This window comes from Mobula birostris, chromosome 28 (genome assembly GCF_030028105.1).
Source record: "Mobula birostris isolate sMobBir1 chromosome 28, sMobBir1.hap1, whole genome shotgun sequence".
Taxonomy (NCBI): Eukaryota; Metazoa; Chordata; class Chondrichthyes; order Myliobatiformes; family Myliobatidae; genus Mobula; species Mobula birostris.
Window position 1 is genome coordinate 42,833,284 of NC_092397.1, and position 16,208 is coordinate 42,849,491.

At 44.8% G+C, this 16,208-nt stretch overlaps 3 protein-coding genes across 4 annotated transcripts in view; 1 reads left to right on the top strand and 2 right to left on the bottom strand.

Moving 5' to 3' along the window:
• LOC140189264 (histone H2B-like) overlaps positions 1-16,208 on the top strand; it is a 621,074-nt gene that overhangs the window by 382,466 nt on the left and 222,400 nt on the right. The window lies entirely within an intron of this gene.
• LOC140188860 (histone H2B-like) lies at positions 1,508-15,516 on the bottom strand. 2 transcript variants are annotated; one of them, XM_072245519.1, is made up of 2 exons: positions 15,428-15,516; positions 1,508-2,153 (listed from the first exon to the last, which is right to left on the bottom strand). In XM_072245519.1, exon 2 carries the CDS (start codon positions 1,910-1,912, stop codon positions 1,538-1,540), a length of 375 nt encoding a protein of 124 aa, XP_072101620.1. In that variant the 5' UTR covers positions 1,913-2,153; positions 15,428-15,516; the 3' UTR covers positions 1,508-1,537. The 2 variants fall into 2 exon arrangements, with proteins under 2 accessions (XP_072101620.1, XP_072101621.1); XM_072245520.1 differs by having other exon boundaries at positions 1,508-1,915; positions 15,428-15,437.
• Positions 6,546-6,857, bottom strand: LOC140189231 (histone H4). Its single transcript, XM_072245920.1, has one exon. The coding sequence runs from the start codon at positions 6,855-6,857 to the stop codon at positions 6,546-6,548; it is 312 nt and encodes a 103-aa protein (XP_072102021.1).

The following is a 16,208-nucleotide window of genomic DNA, read 5'->3' on the forward strand; positions in this document are numbered from 1 at the left end:
TGCTTCATCTCCCATGACATCCCACTACTCACTCCAATGTTCAAAACTAAAGTTAAATTTACAGCATTTTCAGAACTATTATGAACATTAAATCTCATACCTCTCCCACCATAAAGACTAACAGGATCTGATACTCTTCTATAAACAAAATATCACCAATCTGAGAACAACCCCACAGTGAACTATGTGTTAAAATCCCCACACCATACAACCCTTAGTGAGCTAGAGCTACATATACTCTCCAACAACTCAATCGGAAGCTTTCCACAATGATTATAATAACACACAAACACGAGGAAATCTACAGATGCTGGAATTTCAAGCAACACGCATAAAAGTTGCTGGTGAACGCAGCATCTCTAGCAAGAGGTACAGTCGACGTTATAATAATATACCACTTTATTGCCCCTACCTGTGGAATCAAATGTGTCTTCAAATGCCTCATACATTTCATTTACATCCACAAATCTATGCTCTCTCCCTCTCATTAAAAAACTTGCAACACCACCTCCTCTACCAATTAATCTATCACGCTTAATTACAATATAACACTGGAAGGAAGAACTTAAATGCGATAACGATCAGGTTTCCTGAATACATATAACATCACATAGATTTGATAAATCAGAAATAAAAGAAGTTTTTACCATTAGAAATCAGGCTTCTGGAAATCGCCCTTCTGATACAGGCGGGGGATGCGGAATGTAGTGGGGCGTTTATGATTGGTGAAACAGTGCCTGATCTGATTGGAAAGAGCAAATATTCCAATCACAGAGCTGCCTTATTCACCAATCAAGAGACAGCAACTGTAGAAGCGCGGAAAATACCGTCTAACCGCCGAAATAAACTGAAATTTGCAAAACACCGCCAAAAAAGCCTTTGTTGCTGAAATTAAACCACAACAGGTTTGTTTGTCGGCTCTTTACCCCCGTTACTGGAGTCCGACACACTTAAACAAAGTGTAGTTAACATTGCGATGGTGTCTGGGACATTAGTTCACCGATATCTTTCAATTGATAAACGATTGGAATAAAACCGATTCTCATCTGCTGTTCGCGGTCGATCATTGTGTAAACTCAAATCAGTTTAGCAACGGGTCGCCCGTCAGAAAGTGGAGCTTTAACAAATACTCTGAACGACCCGTGACAGTGTTCAGCTCTCGCGTTGGAATGGGGTTAAGAGAAGTAACCAAAATGGGACAAAGCTTAATGAACCCACGGTAATTAAACCAGAAACAACAATTAGCGTCCACATCAGAGAAATGTGATAACCGAGAGGAAGCGACGGGGAAAGGGGTGCATAACGATTCCGTGTCTGTGCCGTTGGCAGGAATTAACAGAGAAATTGTGATTATACTGAGCAGCGGACAGCAAGTCCTGATTAACGGGGATAAGATTCTGAATGAGCTCATCAACAAAAAACTTCCAAATCTACCTCAATTCCATGTCTCAACATTCAGTAACTCTTTTAATGAAGCCGTGAGTGGCTCTTAAAAGAGCCTTTGATTTTCCAGTTTGTTTTGTCAGTAAACTTGTCTTCACTTGGAGCTGGTGTACTTGGTCACCGCCTTTGTCCCTTCGGACACGGCGTGCTTGGCCAGCTCCCCGGGCAGCAGCAGCCGCACGGCGGTCTGGATCTCCCGGGAGCTGATGGTGGACCGCTTGTTGTAATGGGCCAGGCGGGAAGCCTCGCCCGCGATGCGCTCGAAAATATCGTTGACGAATGAATTCATGATACTCATGGCCTTGGAGGAGATGCCGGTGTCGGGGTGAACCTGCTTCATCACTTTGTAGATGTAGATGGCGTAAGTCTCCTTCCTCGACCTCTTGCGCTTCTTGCCAGACTTGCTCGCTGGTTTGGACAAAGCTTTCTTGGCGCCCTTCTTGGGAGCGGGTTTCGCTGGATCAGGCATTTCCTGGTCGGTTTCAAACACAATAATGAGCAGAAGCTGTTCGGAGCGCGGATTAAATAGGCAGCGCCCAAAGCGGTATGTTAATGAGGATGGGAATTCTGAGCATTTCCATTGGCTGTTTGGAGAAATGAATCACCAATCGGAACGCTGGGGGATGGGAAGCGGCGCCAATGGGCGGGGTTACCGCTGTCGTTTAATGCGGGAGGAAGTACTGAAGGGCAGAGACAGGCCGGGGTGCGGGCTGAAATTGAAAAGGGAAACGCAAATTTCAAAAGCAGAATGAAAACAAAAGCAGATGAAATATTGTAAAATTAAACACTAAGACGTTTAACACAGGGCAGCATGAGAGTGAAGTAGAGATTTCGACATTTCAATATAAAGTTCAAATCGAGTTTATTTATGCACAGGTGAAAGGAACAACGTATTTGTAGCAGCATCACAGACAAATTGCATCAGAGACACAACACTGACAAGAAACACTGAAATTAAATATGAATTATACCAAAATATTCAAAGAGACAGAAGCCTATCAGAACAAAATCAAAATAACAAAGAGATTATGCGGGCAGTGGGAGAATCATCCCTCTTGTGCTTCTTCATCTCGTCACTCCAGATTCAGTGTCACACAACGCTGCCACTTTGATCTGGCCCATGCCTTCATTAACCAGGTCCAACACTTGTCTTTATTGGATCTTCCTCCTTCTTACACTGGTCATCGGGTTTGTGGGGGTGTGCCCAGGGTTAATTGGGGTGTGTGCCCCCTTGGATCTCAGGATTAGGTTTGAGGGTAGGGCTGGTGGATGTGTATGCGGGGCTGGGAGAGATAAGGCTGTAGAGTTTAGTAGGGTGAGATATGTGGGGCTATGGTGGATAGGGTAGTGTAGTGTAGCCACTTCAATCTGGCCCATTCCTTTCACTAATGTGGCCTGACACTACTTGGCTTAATGAACTGGGTGTGCAAAGGGACACATCATTAGTAATACTATTTAGGGTCATTGGGTGTTTTGGGTCTTCAATCATGAGACATCCTCACCCAGGCAACCCAGCCAGGGTTTATCCCATGGACCAACATAACGAGAGGCATGTAATTCTGCATGTTGTGGGTATTTTGGACCTTGTTACTTGGCTTTAAATTTGATCATTTGGGTAATAGAATGTTCTGAGGCCAAGTTATCAGGCTTTACCCCCAAGTAAGGTTCAACTTCCCTACTTTAAATTTACACCTGTCTTTATTTTGCATTTGTGTGCCTGGGACTGTGTGGATAAACAGTGTTTACTGCAGTACAAAGTAGTAATTAGGGTTGTGCAGATTGGTCCATAATTCCAAAATGCAAACATCTCTGAAATCCAAGATTTTTTGTGCTGACATGACATCACAAATGGAGAATTTTACTCACGATTAAATTGCTCGTCTACTGAAGAGAGTTTCACGGCTCTGGGCCTCTATTCACTGGAACTTAGCAGAAAGAAGGGTTACCAAATTGAAACCTATCAAATAGTGAAAGGGCTTGATTGAGTGAATGTGGAGAGGGTTTTAACTGTGATGGGAGTGTCTAAAACTGGACCACACAGCTTCAAAATAGAGGGGCATCCTTTTAGAATGTAGAGAAGGAGGAATTTCTTCAGCCAGAGAGTGGTGAATCTGTGATTTTTTTTGCCACAGGCAGCTGTGGAGGCCAAATCACTCAGTATAGACAGAGATTGATAGATTCTTGATTAATCAGGGCACAAAGGGATACAAAGGAAGGCAGAAGATTGGGGCTCAGAGGGAAAATTGATCAGTGATGATGAAATGCCAGAGAAGGCTCGACAGGCAAAGTGGCCGAATTCTGCTCCTATATCTTATGACTAAAACTCTCCCGGAGAGCGTTGATCTCAGCTTTGACTCAACCCAGCACCTGAGGCTCCACATTACTTATATAAGGAATACAGAAGGTCTTTGTTCTTTGATTAAAGAAATATCATCTCATTTCCATCCTGAATGCTTGTCACCTCATTCTGACCAACAGACACAAAATGCTGGAGGAAGTCAGCAGGCCAGGCAGCATTAATGGGAAAGGGAATGAGTTGATGCTTCAGGCTGAGCACCTTCACGCTGAGATCTGATGGAAGGGTCTCGGCCTGAAGTGTCGACTGTTTACTCTTTCTGTTCTGCTGAGTTCCTCCAGCATTTTCTGTGTGTTGCTTTCGATTTCCAGCATCAGCAGATTCTCTCGTGTTTGTGATTAACACCTCATTCTGAGGGTATTTTCCTCAGTTATGGAGTTCTCATCCATCCCTGGAACCAGCCCAGTCGGTGTGGGGAACAGTCACTGCACACCCTCTATTGCAGGGATATCCTTCCTGAGGAAGTGTGACCAAACCTGGACACTATATTCAAGATGTGCTCTCACCAGGGCCCTATACAATCCCAGTGAGACATCTGTACCCTCTTCTCCACTCCTCCTGGATCACAGGACAAAATACTGTTTCCCTATCTCATTACTTGTTGTATCTGCATGTTAACTCAAGTGATTTGTTTACAAGGATGCCCAGGTCCCTCTGAACATCCCTGTGTGGAAATGACTCTTATAGTTTGCTCCTGGGAATGGGTGATCTCACATTTCCCCACATTCTGTTCCATCTGCAACATCCTTAACCATTCACTCTCCTGTCTACATCCCCCAAACCTTCTCACTACTGACACTATCCCTCCCGCTCTGCAGGAGTCACTGAGTTATGCAGCACAGAAACAGGCCCTTCAGCCCAGTATATCCATGCTGACCAAGTGGCCTAACAAAACCATTGTCAGTTACCTGCATTTGGCCCACGTCCCTATGAAACTTCCCTCTCCACAGTCCAAGAGATATTGCAACTGTGCCCACCTACACCACCACTTGGGGTAGTTTGTTCCATGTAAACAGCACATTCTGTGTACAAAACCTGTTCCTCAAGGTCCCATTTAAATCTTTCCTCTCTCACTTTATATCTGTAATCTCTCACTTCCGACTGCATAACCCTGGAGATAACAGATTCACTATTGACCATATCAATGTCTGCCATTATTTTATCAGGCTCTCTAATGTCACATACACTCTGGTGAGAAAGGTCCTGGCTTATCCAGCCTCCTGTTAAATCCCTTTTGCACCCTCCCCAGTTTAATGTCACCCTCTGATCCCAGGGCAACTATAACTGTACTCCGTGCTCCAAGAATAGTTTCCCCGAGGCTGGTAGAGCTGTAATGTGACGTCACAGCCCAGTGCCCGATGCTCTGACCGATGAATGCGAGTGTGGCGAACAGCTTCTTCACCGTCCTGCCTAGCTGTGTTTGCACTCTGAAGGAATTCGATATCCGCACCCCGATATCTCTGTTTTACAGCACACCCAGGGACAGACCACTCCCCACGGCAGTTCTGCCCTGGTTCGTCAATGACAATGGAACATCTCACATTTATCTGTCATTCCTCAAGTCAGTGACCTCATTGATCACCGTCCTGTTGTAAAGTTAGTTACATTGTTTCGCACTCAACGATATCACCAACTTTAGTGACATCGGCAAATTTGCTGAGCTGGTCACTGACACTGTCAACCGAGTCTTTAATAAATGAACTGCAGCAGCAGACTTGACTCGAATCCCGGTGCCACACTATTGATCACAGGGCTGCAGTCTAAACAACGACTTTGTCTCCCACCACCAGGCCGATAATGTATCCAGTGCCCTGGATCACGTGATCTCTCCTTCCAGACACGAGTCTCACCAGTCTGAAGCTCCCGGGCTTTTCCTTGCAGCGACACACACACACAATGCTGGAGGAACTCAGCAGGCCAGGCAGCCAGTGAACAGCTGGCGTTTCGGGCCGAGACCCTCCATCAGCATAATGTCTTGTGTTTACTTTTCCTTCGATTGTAAGTTACTGGATAATATGACCCATCCTCCAGTCCTCTGCCACTACTCCTGCCCGAGAAACGCGCAGAGAGACAGAGGCGGGGAGGGGAGGAGACAGAGTCAGAGTGACGGACGGAGCCGAGACCGGCCTCTCATCTTCCAACTCCGTCTTCACTTTAATACACCCGGCAATTTCCAACGGTTTTTCCGAAACACAGAGCTCCAGAGAGAGAAAAAAAACTCCCTCACACACCGCGTACACAGTGAAGGATCTCCAGGAACTTACTGACGGTCGGACTTCATCGTATCAGAATACAGTGTGATTGGCGCAGGATGAATTTCAAATTGCCCGCCAATTTCAGAGCCACCTGCAACGGTGCCTGACTGCTTTTAAAATTATTTACCATTAATTGTTTCATGGATTATACAATGTCAGTTTCATTTAATAAATTTAATATCTAATTCCCTCAGTTAAGACTTAAATTTATAATTACGGAATCGTTTCTCTAAACGAGTGAACTGATTTCTGTCCGAGACGGATAAAAGGATTAAGATCGATCTTAATGCGTTCAGAGATTTTGTCGTAATCACCGACTGGAAAGGCAGATTCACAGAAATATTTCAATCGGAACCGATTAATGTTTCAAATGTAACCGGATGAATAAATCGATAAAAATAATTAAAAGTCTATGGATACGGCCCTGTCTGTGAGGCGGTGGGTGGCTCTTAGAAGAGCCTTTGTTTCGTGCTAGGAAGGAAGTGAGATTTTCAGCCTCCGAAGCCATAGAGAGTGCGGCCCTGGCGTTTCAGAGCGTACACCACATCCATGGCAGTGACCGTCTTGCGCTTGGCGTGTTCAGTGTAGGTGACCGCATCCCGGATCACATTCTCCAGGAAAACCTTCAGCACCCCGCGGGTCTCCTCGTAGATCAGACCCGAGATCCGCTTGACGCCGCCACGGCGAGCCAGACGGCGGATGGCCGGTTTGGTGATGCCCTGGATGTTATCACGGAGCACTTTACGGTGCCGCTTGGCTCCGCCTTTGCCCAGTCCTTTGCCTCCTTTCCCTCTGCCAGACATGATGCCGCTTCACTCAGGTCGCTGCTCACTGACAAACTGCCTGCTGCTGTCTCCTTTTATACACAGCGCCCCGACCTGCCCGAGAAACGCGCAGAGAGACAGAGGCGGGGAGGGGAGGAGACAGAGTCAGAGTGACGGACAGAGCCGACAGCGGCCTCTCATCGTCCAGCTCCGCCTTCACTTTACCACAACCGCCAATTTCCAACGATTCATCCGACACAAAGCGCTCCAGCGAAAAACAAAACTCCCTCACACACCACGTACATACTGGAGGATTTCTGGGAGTTTGCCGATTCTCCTGCTTTAAATTATGGGAAGTGCTTTTTCATTCTACAAATCCCCGAGGACCTCATCTATCCCTCCCGGCCCCGTGACCAGTGCGAGCGCCCTCAGGCACAGCAGTTGGTGGGCGAGGGTGCGGTCACTTCCAGTGATGATTCAGTAGAACAATTGTTCCTCTGGGTCGCCAGGGAAATGAAAGACCGGTCACATACAGGAACAGGATACATAACCAGATATATAGACCGCGCTTCTGGCGACTTCTGAAGCCCAGGTAAAGGGGTGGCTGAGGAGCTGGTGTGAGGTGGGTGGGTCTTCAGGTACAGGATCATTGGGTCTCAAGGGAAACGAGAGACGGGTCCAAGTAGGAGGGGAGCCCATACGTTTCCGGGGAGCCTTCTTCGTGCTACACGGAAGTGTTTAAACGAGTAGGGATGAGTTCCTGCACAGTGATTTTCGGGAACAAGGTTAAAAAATATCAGGACTTCCAGGATTGTATTACGACGCAAAACATGTGGTTGTGTGGAGGGAAATCGATATTTCATGCAGTTTAATATGTCGCTGAGGAACTGACGCGGGAGGGAGGTCTTCATGGATCAATGGGCTCCCTTCCAGGCAGGTGGGAGACCGGGACAAACAAGACTATTTGCATCTGAACCGGACGGGAACCAACATCTTCACCAGGAGGTTTGATGGTGTCACTTGGCAGATTTTGAACTGGAGTAGCATGTGGGAGAATGTATGTATGACAAGACAGTCTGAAAAGAACGCGAGCCAATGTCAGGCCAATAAACATGGTGGGACTGATGGGCTGAAATGAGTTTATTTCAACACTACGAGTGTTACGTTAGCAGAGGGACAGGGCCGGCAGCTCAACATTCCTGGGTTTGATTGTTTTACATGTGAGTGCGGGGGGGTTAAAAGATGCAGAGGTTACCCCACTGGGAATGTCACAGCAAACTGGAAGGCTCATTTACAGAGGCAATCTGCAGTTACACTGATGGGATTATCGTATTGGCCCCCAATAACCACAGGCAGGTGGAGGATCAGATATGTTGATGCTTATGGAGAGGTGTAGAACAACAGGGTTGTCACAGTGAGGGACTTCATCTTCCCTGGAAATGACTGGATCTTGCTCAAATGCACAAGATTTGTTCAGTGAATCCGAGGAGTGTTTGAAACCTTATGTACAGGTCCCAACCAGAGCTGAGAACAGACAGGAATTAGTTTTGGGAAATAAGCCAGGTCAGCTGACAGCCAAGAGTCAGCGAACATTTTGGGAACAGTGATCACAACTTTATTTAAAGTTATGAGTAAGAATAAAATTAAATCTTGTATGAAGGTGCTAAATTGCAGGAGGGCAAGTCAGGACAGAAGAAGACAGGAACCAAGGGGCATTGATTGGGAGCAGACACTGTCAGACAAGTCCACATCTGACGTGGGAGTTGTTTAAAGACCAGCAACTCTGAGTTCAGGATCAGCATGTTCCAGTGAGGAGTGAGGAGAAGGATGGTAAGTAAGGGAACTTCGGATGAGCAGAGAGATCCTAAATTTAGTCAGAAGGATGTGGAAGGTTTGTGAAGCTAAAGTCAGACTGGGTACCTTTGGAATATAAAGATAACAGGGAAATGCTAAAACAGATGATAGGAAAGACCAAATGGGGCCACAAACTGTCCTTGTGGAGTGGGACCAAAGATGATCTCAAAGCCTTGTGGTTTGTATTAATAAGGCGAGGATAACCAGAGAATGGAAAGGTCGACTCAAGGTTAAAGGAGGAATGATGTGGTTGAAGTCAGACCAAGTGGCTAAGGTACTAAATGAGTATGTTGTGTCAGTACTTACTGAGAAGAAGGAATTGAATGACAATGAAAACAGAGTGAGACATGCTAATGTGCAGAGACGTGTTGAGATTAAGGAGGAGGCTGTGCTGGGACTTCTGAGAAGCAATAAGATGGATAAGACTCCAGGGCCTGAAGGCATATATCCTGCAATAGTGAAAGAAACAAGTGAGCAGATTGCTGGGGATTTGACAAGGATCTATGTGTCTTCGATCACAACATGTGAGGTCCCTCAGGACTGGAGTGTCGCAAATGTTGCAGCTTTGATCAAGAAGGGAAATAACAAGAATCCAGGAATCTATAGGCAAGGCAGCCTCATTTCAGTGGTAGAGAAGCTACTGGGGAGGATATTGAGGCACAGGATTTATGCACATTCAGAAAGGCATGGCCTGCTTAGGGACAATCAACATGGTTTTGTGTGGGCAGATCACGCTTGATAAAATTGATTGAGGTTTCTGAGGAGGTGATACAGACTAAGATATAGGAGCAGAATTAGACCATTTGGCCCATCAAGTCTGCTCCGACATTTCTTTATGGCTGAACCATTTTTCCTCTCAGCCCCAGTCTCCTGCCTTTCCCTTGTATCCAATCAAGAATATATCAACCTCTGCCTTAAATATACATAAAGTCCTGGCTTAACAGCTTCCTTTGGCAATGAATTCCACAGATTCACCACTCTCTGGCTAAAAAAATTCCTCATTCTCCACATTCTGCTCCTGTATTCCGAGGCTGTGTCCTCTGATATTAGACACTCCCATCTTCTGCACATCCACTTTATCATTGCCTTTCACACTTGGATAGGTTTCAATTGGGCCACCCCTCATTGTTCAAAAATTCCAGTGAATACAGGCCCAGAGCCATCAAACACTCTTCATGTAGCAACCTGTTTCATCCTGCAATAAATCTGGAGACCTTCCTTTGAAAGCAATCCAGTTTCAGCCCATCCTTCATGAGAAAAAGGGCCTAAATCTGCTCAAGATACTCCAGTGAGACCTCCCCAGTACTTTATAAAGTCTGATCATTATTATGATTGGCACAGATATTGTGGTCCAAAGGGCAGGTTGCCATCTATTCCATATTGTGTACTGATGAATATGTTTGATCTGACATCTATTGCAGGGACATGGGTACGGAGACTGGGACTGAGAATTCGACATTTCACAATATTCAATATTCCACACGGAATCAGCAATATGGAAAGGAGCAGGGTGGGTTTGTTCATAATGTGCTGGTGAAGGAGTGGATACAGTGCCTATAAAAAATGTTCAGTCTCCTTAGAAGTTATTATGTTTTATTGTTTTGCAATGGATTTAATTTGGCTTTTTTGACACTAATCAACAGAAAAGACTACGGTGTCACAGTGAAAGCAGATCTCTACAAAGTGATCTAAATTAATTGTAGATATGAAACAAAATAATTCATTGCCTTTGCATTCACCTCCTTCAAATCAGTAATTAATTGGTGCACCTTTGACAGTATTTACAGTTAAGTTTGTATGGATAGAACCATAGAACCATAGAAACTACAGCACAGAAACAGGCCCTTTGGCCCTTCTTGGCTGTGCCGAACCATTTCCTGCCTAGTCCCACTGACCTGCACACGGACCATATCCCTCCATACACCTCCCATCCATGTATCTGTCCAATTTATTCTTAAATGTTAAAAAAGAACCCGCATTTACCACCTCGTCTGGCAGCTCATTCCATACTCCCACCACTCTCTGTGTGAAGAAGCCCCCCCTAATGTTCCCTTTAAACTTTTCCCCCCTCACCCTTAACCCATGTCCTCTGGTTTTTTTCTCCCCTTGCCTCAGTGGAAAAAGCCTGCTTGCATTCACTCTATCTATACCCATCATAATTTTATATACCTGTATCAAATCTCCCCTCATTTTTCTACACTCCAGGGAATAAAGTCCTAACCTATTCAACCTTTCTCTGTAACTGAGTTTCTCAAGTCCCGGCAACATCCTTGTAAACCTTCTCTGCACTCTTTCAACCTTATTTATATCCTTCCTGTAATTTGGTGACCAAAACTGAACACAATACTCCAGATTCGGCCTCACCAATGCCTTATACAACCTCATCATAATATTCCAGCTCTTATACTCAATACTTCGATTAATAAAGGCCAATGTACCAAAAGCTCTCTTTACGACCCTATCTACCTGTGATGAAACTTTTAGGGAATTTTGTATCTGTATTCCCAGATCCCTCTGTTCCAGTGCACTCCTCAGTGCCTTACCATTAACCCTGTATGTTCTACGTTGGTTTGTCCTTCCAATGTGCAATACATCACACTTGTCAGTATTAAACTCCATCTGCCATTTTTCAGCCCATTTTTCCTGCTGGTCCAAGTCCCTCTGCAGGCTCTGAAAACCTTCCTCACTGTCTACTACACCTCCAATCTTTGTATCATCAGCAAACTTGCTGATCCAATTTACCACATTATCATCCAGATCATTGAATATAGATGACAAATAACAATGGACCCAGCACTGATCCCTGTGGCACACCACTAGTCACAGGCCTCCACTCAGAGAAGCAATTCTCTACCACCACTCTTTGGCTTCTTCCATTGAGCCAATGTCTAATCCAATTTACCACCTCTCCATATATACCTAGCAACTGAATTTTCCTAACTGACCTCCCATGTGGGACCTTGTCAAAGGCCTTACTGAAGTCCATGTAGAGAATATCCACTGCCTTCCCTTCATCCACTTTCCTGGTAACCTCCTTGAAAAACTCCAACAGATTGGTCAAACATGACCTACCACGCACAAAGCCATGTTGACTCTCCCTAATAAGCCCCTGTCTATCCAAATGCTTGTAGATTCTGTCTCTTAGTACTCCCTCCAATAACTTACCTACTACTGACGTTAAACTCACCGGCCTATAATTTCCCGGATTACTTTTCGATCCTTTGTTAAACAGCGGAACAACATGAGCCACTCTCCAATCCTCCGGCACTTCACCCATAGACAGCGACATTTTATATATTTCTGCCAGGGCTCCCGCAATTTCAACACTAGTCTCCTTCAAGGTCCGAGGGAACATCCTGTCAGGTCCCAGGGATTTATCCACTTTAATTTTCCTCAAGACAGCAAACACCTCCTCCTTTTCAATCTGTGCAGTTTCCATGGTTTCACTACTTGATTCCCTCAATTCCATAGATTTCATGCCTGCTTCCTTAGTAAATACAGACGCAAAAAACCTATTTAAGATCTCCCCCATTTCCTTTGGTTCCGCACAAAGCCGACCACTCTGATCTTCAAGAGGACCAATTTTATCCCTTACAATCCTTTTGCTCTTAATTACTTGTAAAAGCTCTTTGGATTATCCTTCACTTTGACTGCCAAGGCAACCTCATGTCTTCTTTTTGCCCTCCTGATTGCTTTCTTAAGTATTTTCTTGCACTTCTTATACTCCTCAAGCACAATCAGCTATCAGCTTTGCACATCTGAACACTGCAATTTTCCCCATTCTTCTTTACAAAACTGCTGAAGCTCTGTCAGAATGCATGGGTTGGTGAGTGAACAGATCTTTTCAAGTCCAGCCACAAATTCCCAATTGGATTGAGGTCTGGACTCTCACAAAGCCACTCCAGGACATTAACTTTGTTGTTTTAAGGCAGGGGTCCCCAACCTTTTTTCCGCTGCAGACCGGTTTAATATTGACAATATTCCTGCGGATCGGCTGACCCGGGGGGGGGAGGGGGGAGGGTTGCCAACGGACAAGAGTAGCAGTCAAAAAATAGGTTGTGTTTACCCCGAGAAAGACTACAATGACTATGAAGCCTTGCGCGGGCACCAGTGCGTATGCGTGACCTGAGCATGCATGTACCTGCCGATATTATTCTCTGCAAATCGTTTTTGGCGATTCTGTTCGGGGTGGGGGGGATGTTAATCACGACCGGAATATTGGTAATAAGGGGCTAATACACAATTTTGTTTCTAAAAGGGTTGATCTAACGAATTTAATATTAAACACACAGTGCATATTTTCCTCGCATGATCTAACGAATTTAATATTAAACACACAGTGCATATTTTCCTCGCATCAATCATCAGGGGAGGACGGGGAACTTGAAGTAAGTGTTGAAAGAACCTCCAGGAGAAGTGGTAGAGGCAGGTTCGATATTATTTAAAGAAAAATTGGATAGGTATATGGACAGAAAAGGAATGGAGGGTTATGGGCTGAGTGCAGGTCGGTGGGACTAGGTGAGAGTAGCTTTCGGCACGGACTAGAAGGGCCGAGATCGCCTATTTGCATGCTGTAATTGTTATATGGTTATATAGGTCACTTATCAGTCACTAGCATCATAACATTTTAAGTAATGTTTGGATATTAAACACAGGGCACATATTTTCCCCGTATGAACATATAAAATCATTGCAACACACCAATATCGCTGAATCAGTGGGAGCCCTGGGCTTGTTTTTCTGCAACAAGATGGTCCTATCGAGGGTTCGTGGGAGACAGCGATACTCGAAGGGGTTCCTTATGTCCAGTCTATTCCGCAATTTAGTTTTCGTTGCATTCATTGCAGAGATATGTTGGAAATGGAAGCAACGTTTTCAGTGCTTTTGTGGCTATTTCAGGATATTTAGCCTTGACTTTGATCCAGAATGCCAGCAGAGATGTTATGTCAAACATACTTCTCAGCCCGTCGTCATTTGCAAGCTCGAGGAGTTGATTTTCTTCCCGCGCTGACAAAGATGACACGCTGTTAATGACCTCTCGTATGTTCAAGCTCAACAGTAGGCGTGACCGGGAATGAGGAAAGGTGCAGCTGACTCATATCGCCAAATCATATCGTTTCTTCGCGGCCCGGTATCAAATGCTCTGCGGCCCGGTGGTTGGGGACCGCTGTTTTAAGGCATCCCTGTGCAGCTTTGGTTTTATGCTTGCGGTCACTGTCTTGCTGGAAAATTAATTTTCTACTAAGTCGCAGTTCACTTGAAGACTGAATTAGGTTTTCCTCCAGGATTTCCCTGTATTTTGCTGCATTCATTTTACCCTCTACCTTTATGTGCCTTTCAGGGCCTGCTGCAGTGAAGCACACCCGCAGGATGATGCCGCCTCCACCACACTTCACGGTAGGGATGGTGTGTTTTTGATGTGCGGTGTTTGGCTTACTCCAAACTTAGTGTTTGTGATGGTCAAAAAATTCAATTTTGTTTTCATCAGACCATAGAATCTTCATCCAACTAACTCTGGAGTCCCCCACAATTCTGGCAAGCTCCAGGCAAGATTTCATGAGAGCATTTTTCAACAGTGGCTTTTTCTCTGCCACTCTCCCATAAAGCTGCGAATGGTGAAACACCCGGGCAACAGTTGATGTATGCACAATCTCTCCCAGCACTGAAGCTTGTGACTCCTCTACAGTTATCATAGGTCTCTTGGTGGCCTCCCCCACTGGCCCCTTCTTGCATGGCCGCACAGTTTCTGAGGATAGCCTGCTCTTGGCAGATTTACAGCTGTGCCATATTCTTCATACTTCTGGATGAGTGACTTAACTGTACTCTAAGGGCATTCAGTGACTTGGAAATGTTCTTGTATCCATCTCCTGGCTTGTGTTTTTCAATTACCTGTTTGCAGAGCAGCTCGGAGTGTTGATTTGTCTTCACGGTGTAGTTTCTCCCAGGATACTGACTCACCAGCAGTTAGACCTTCCACTTACAGGTGTACTATTACTACAATCAATTGAAACACCTTGACTGCACACGGTCATCTCCATTTAACTGATTATGTAACTTCGAAAACTAATTGGCTGCACCAGTGATGATTTGGTGTGTCATATTAAAGGGGGTGAATACTTAAACAGACAATTATTTTGTGTTTTTTGATTTGTAATTAGTTGAGAGCATTTTGTAGAGATTTGTTTTCACTTTGACACAAATTAGTCTTTTTCCATTGATTAGTTTCAAAAAAAGTCAAATTCAATCCACTGAGATTCAATGTTGTAAAACTATAAAACATGAAGACTTCCAAGGGGTGTGAATACTTTTCATAGGCACTTTATATGTAGGGAGAATGATGATGAAAGAGGAAGGGAAAGAAGACATGGGGAGAAGTGGCCTCAAGATCCTGAGGTGTGGTCAAAGGCATACAAGGAAATATTAAATCAAAGAACATACAAAGAGGCAAGGGCTGGTGGTAGACAAGAGAATCAGGAATTTTCTAGGAACCAGTGATGAGATAAAAGCTAAAAGTAACAAGGAACACGCAGAGAAGTTAACTCAATAATTTGCGTTACTGTTCACAGTGGGTCACAGCAAACATCCCACAGATATCTAACGGTGACATTTCAACATTGTGCCATAATGATCACCATCACAAAGGAGAAACTAATGGGACTAAAAGCAAACTTTACCAGGTCCTAACAACCTGCACTGGAGGCTTTCACAGGAAGTCTGGAGAAGAAGTACAGACACTGAAGTTTATCAAAACTCACTGTTACAGAAAGGTCCCAGTGGAGTTGAAAACCATTGCTGAAGAAGGGTGGAAGATAAAAAGCAGGTAACTGTAGTCCTGTTAACTTCACTTCAGGTATTAGAGTCTATAACCTATGAAGAAATAACAAGTCATTTGGAAAAGTTTAATGTCATTGAACTAACGCAACAGTGTCCACAGTCAGATTCACACAGATTCCACACTGATCAAAGCTCCCCCCCGAGCTTGTGGTCTGTAACTCCCTCACTACCACATTATGAACAAGGTTCTCCTCCTCCTTGTCCCAGTTCTCTGCATTTGGCCCATGTACTCAAAACCTTTCCTTTCCATCTACGTGTCCAAGTATTTTTTTAATGTACCTGACTCAACCACTCCTCATAGTGGTTCATTCCATTTACCGACCAGCCTCCAGGTCCCTCATGATCTTATACACCTCTGCAATATCAGCACTCATTCTCCAACATTCCAGGGAAAATTGTCCGAAACACCTTTCCACAAATTCTTTGAGATCCAGTAACATCCTCGTAAATCTCCTCTGCACTCTTTCCAGCTTAATGGTGTCTGTCATACAGCAGGGTCACTAAAACTAAACACTATTTGTGAAATGCGGCCAAACCAACGTGTTGTACAACTGCAACATCTCATCCAACAACAGTGGTGTCATCTGCAAACTTAAATATGGCATTGGAGTTGTACTTAGCCACACAATCACAGGTATAAAGTGAATAGAGTAGTGACCAAGCACACAGCCTTGTGGTGCACCAGTGCTGACGGTGATTGTG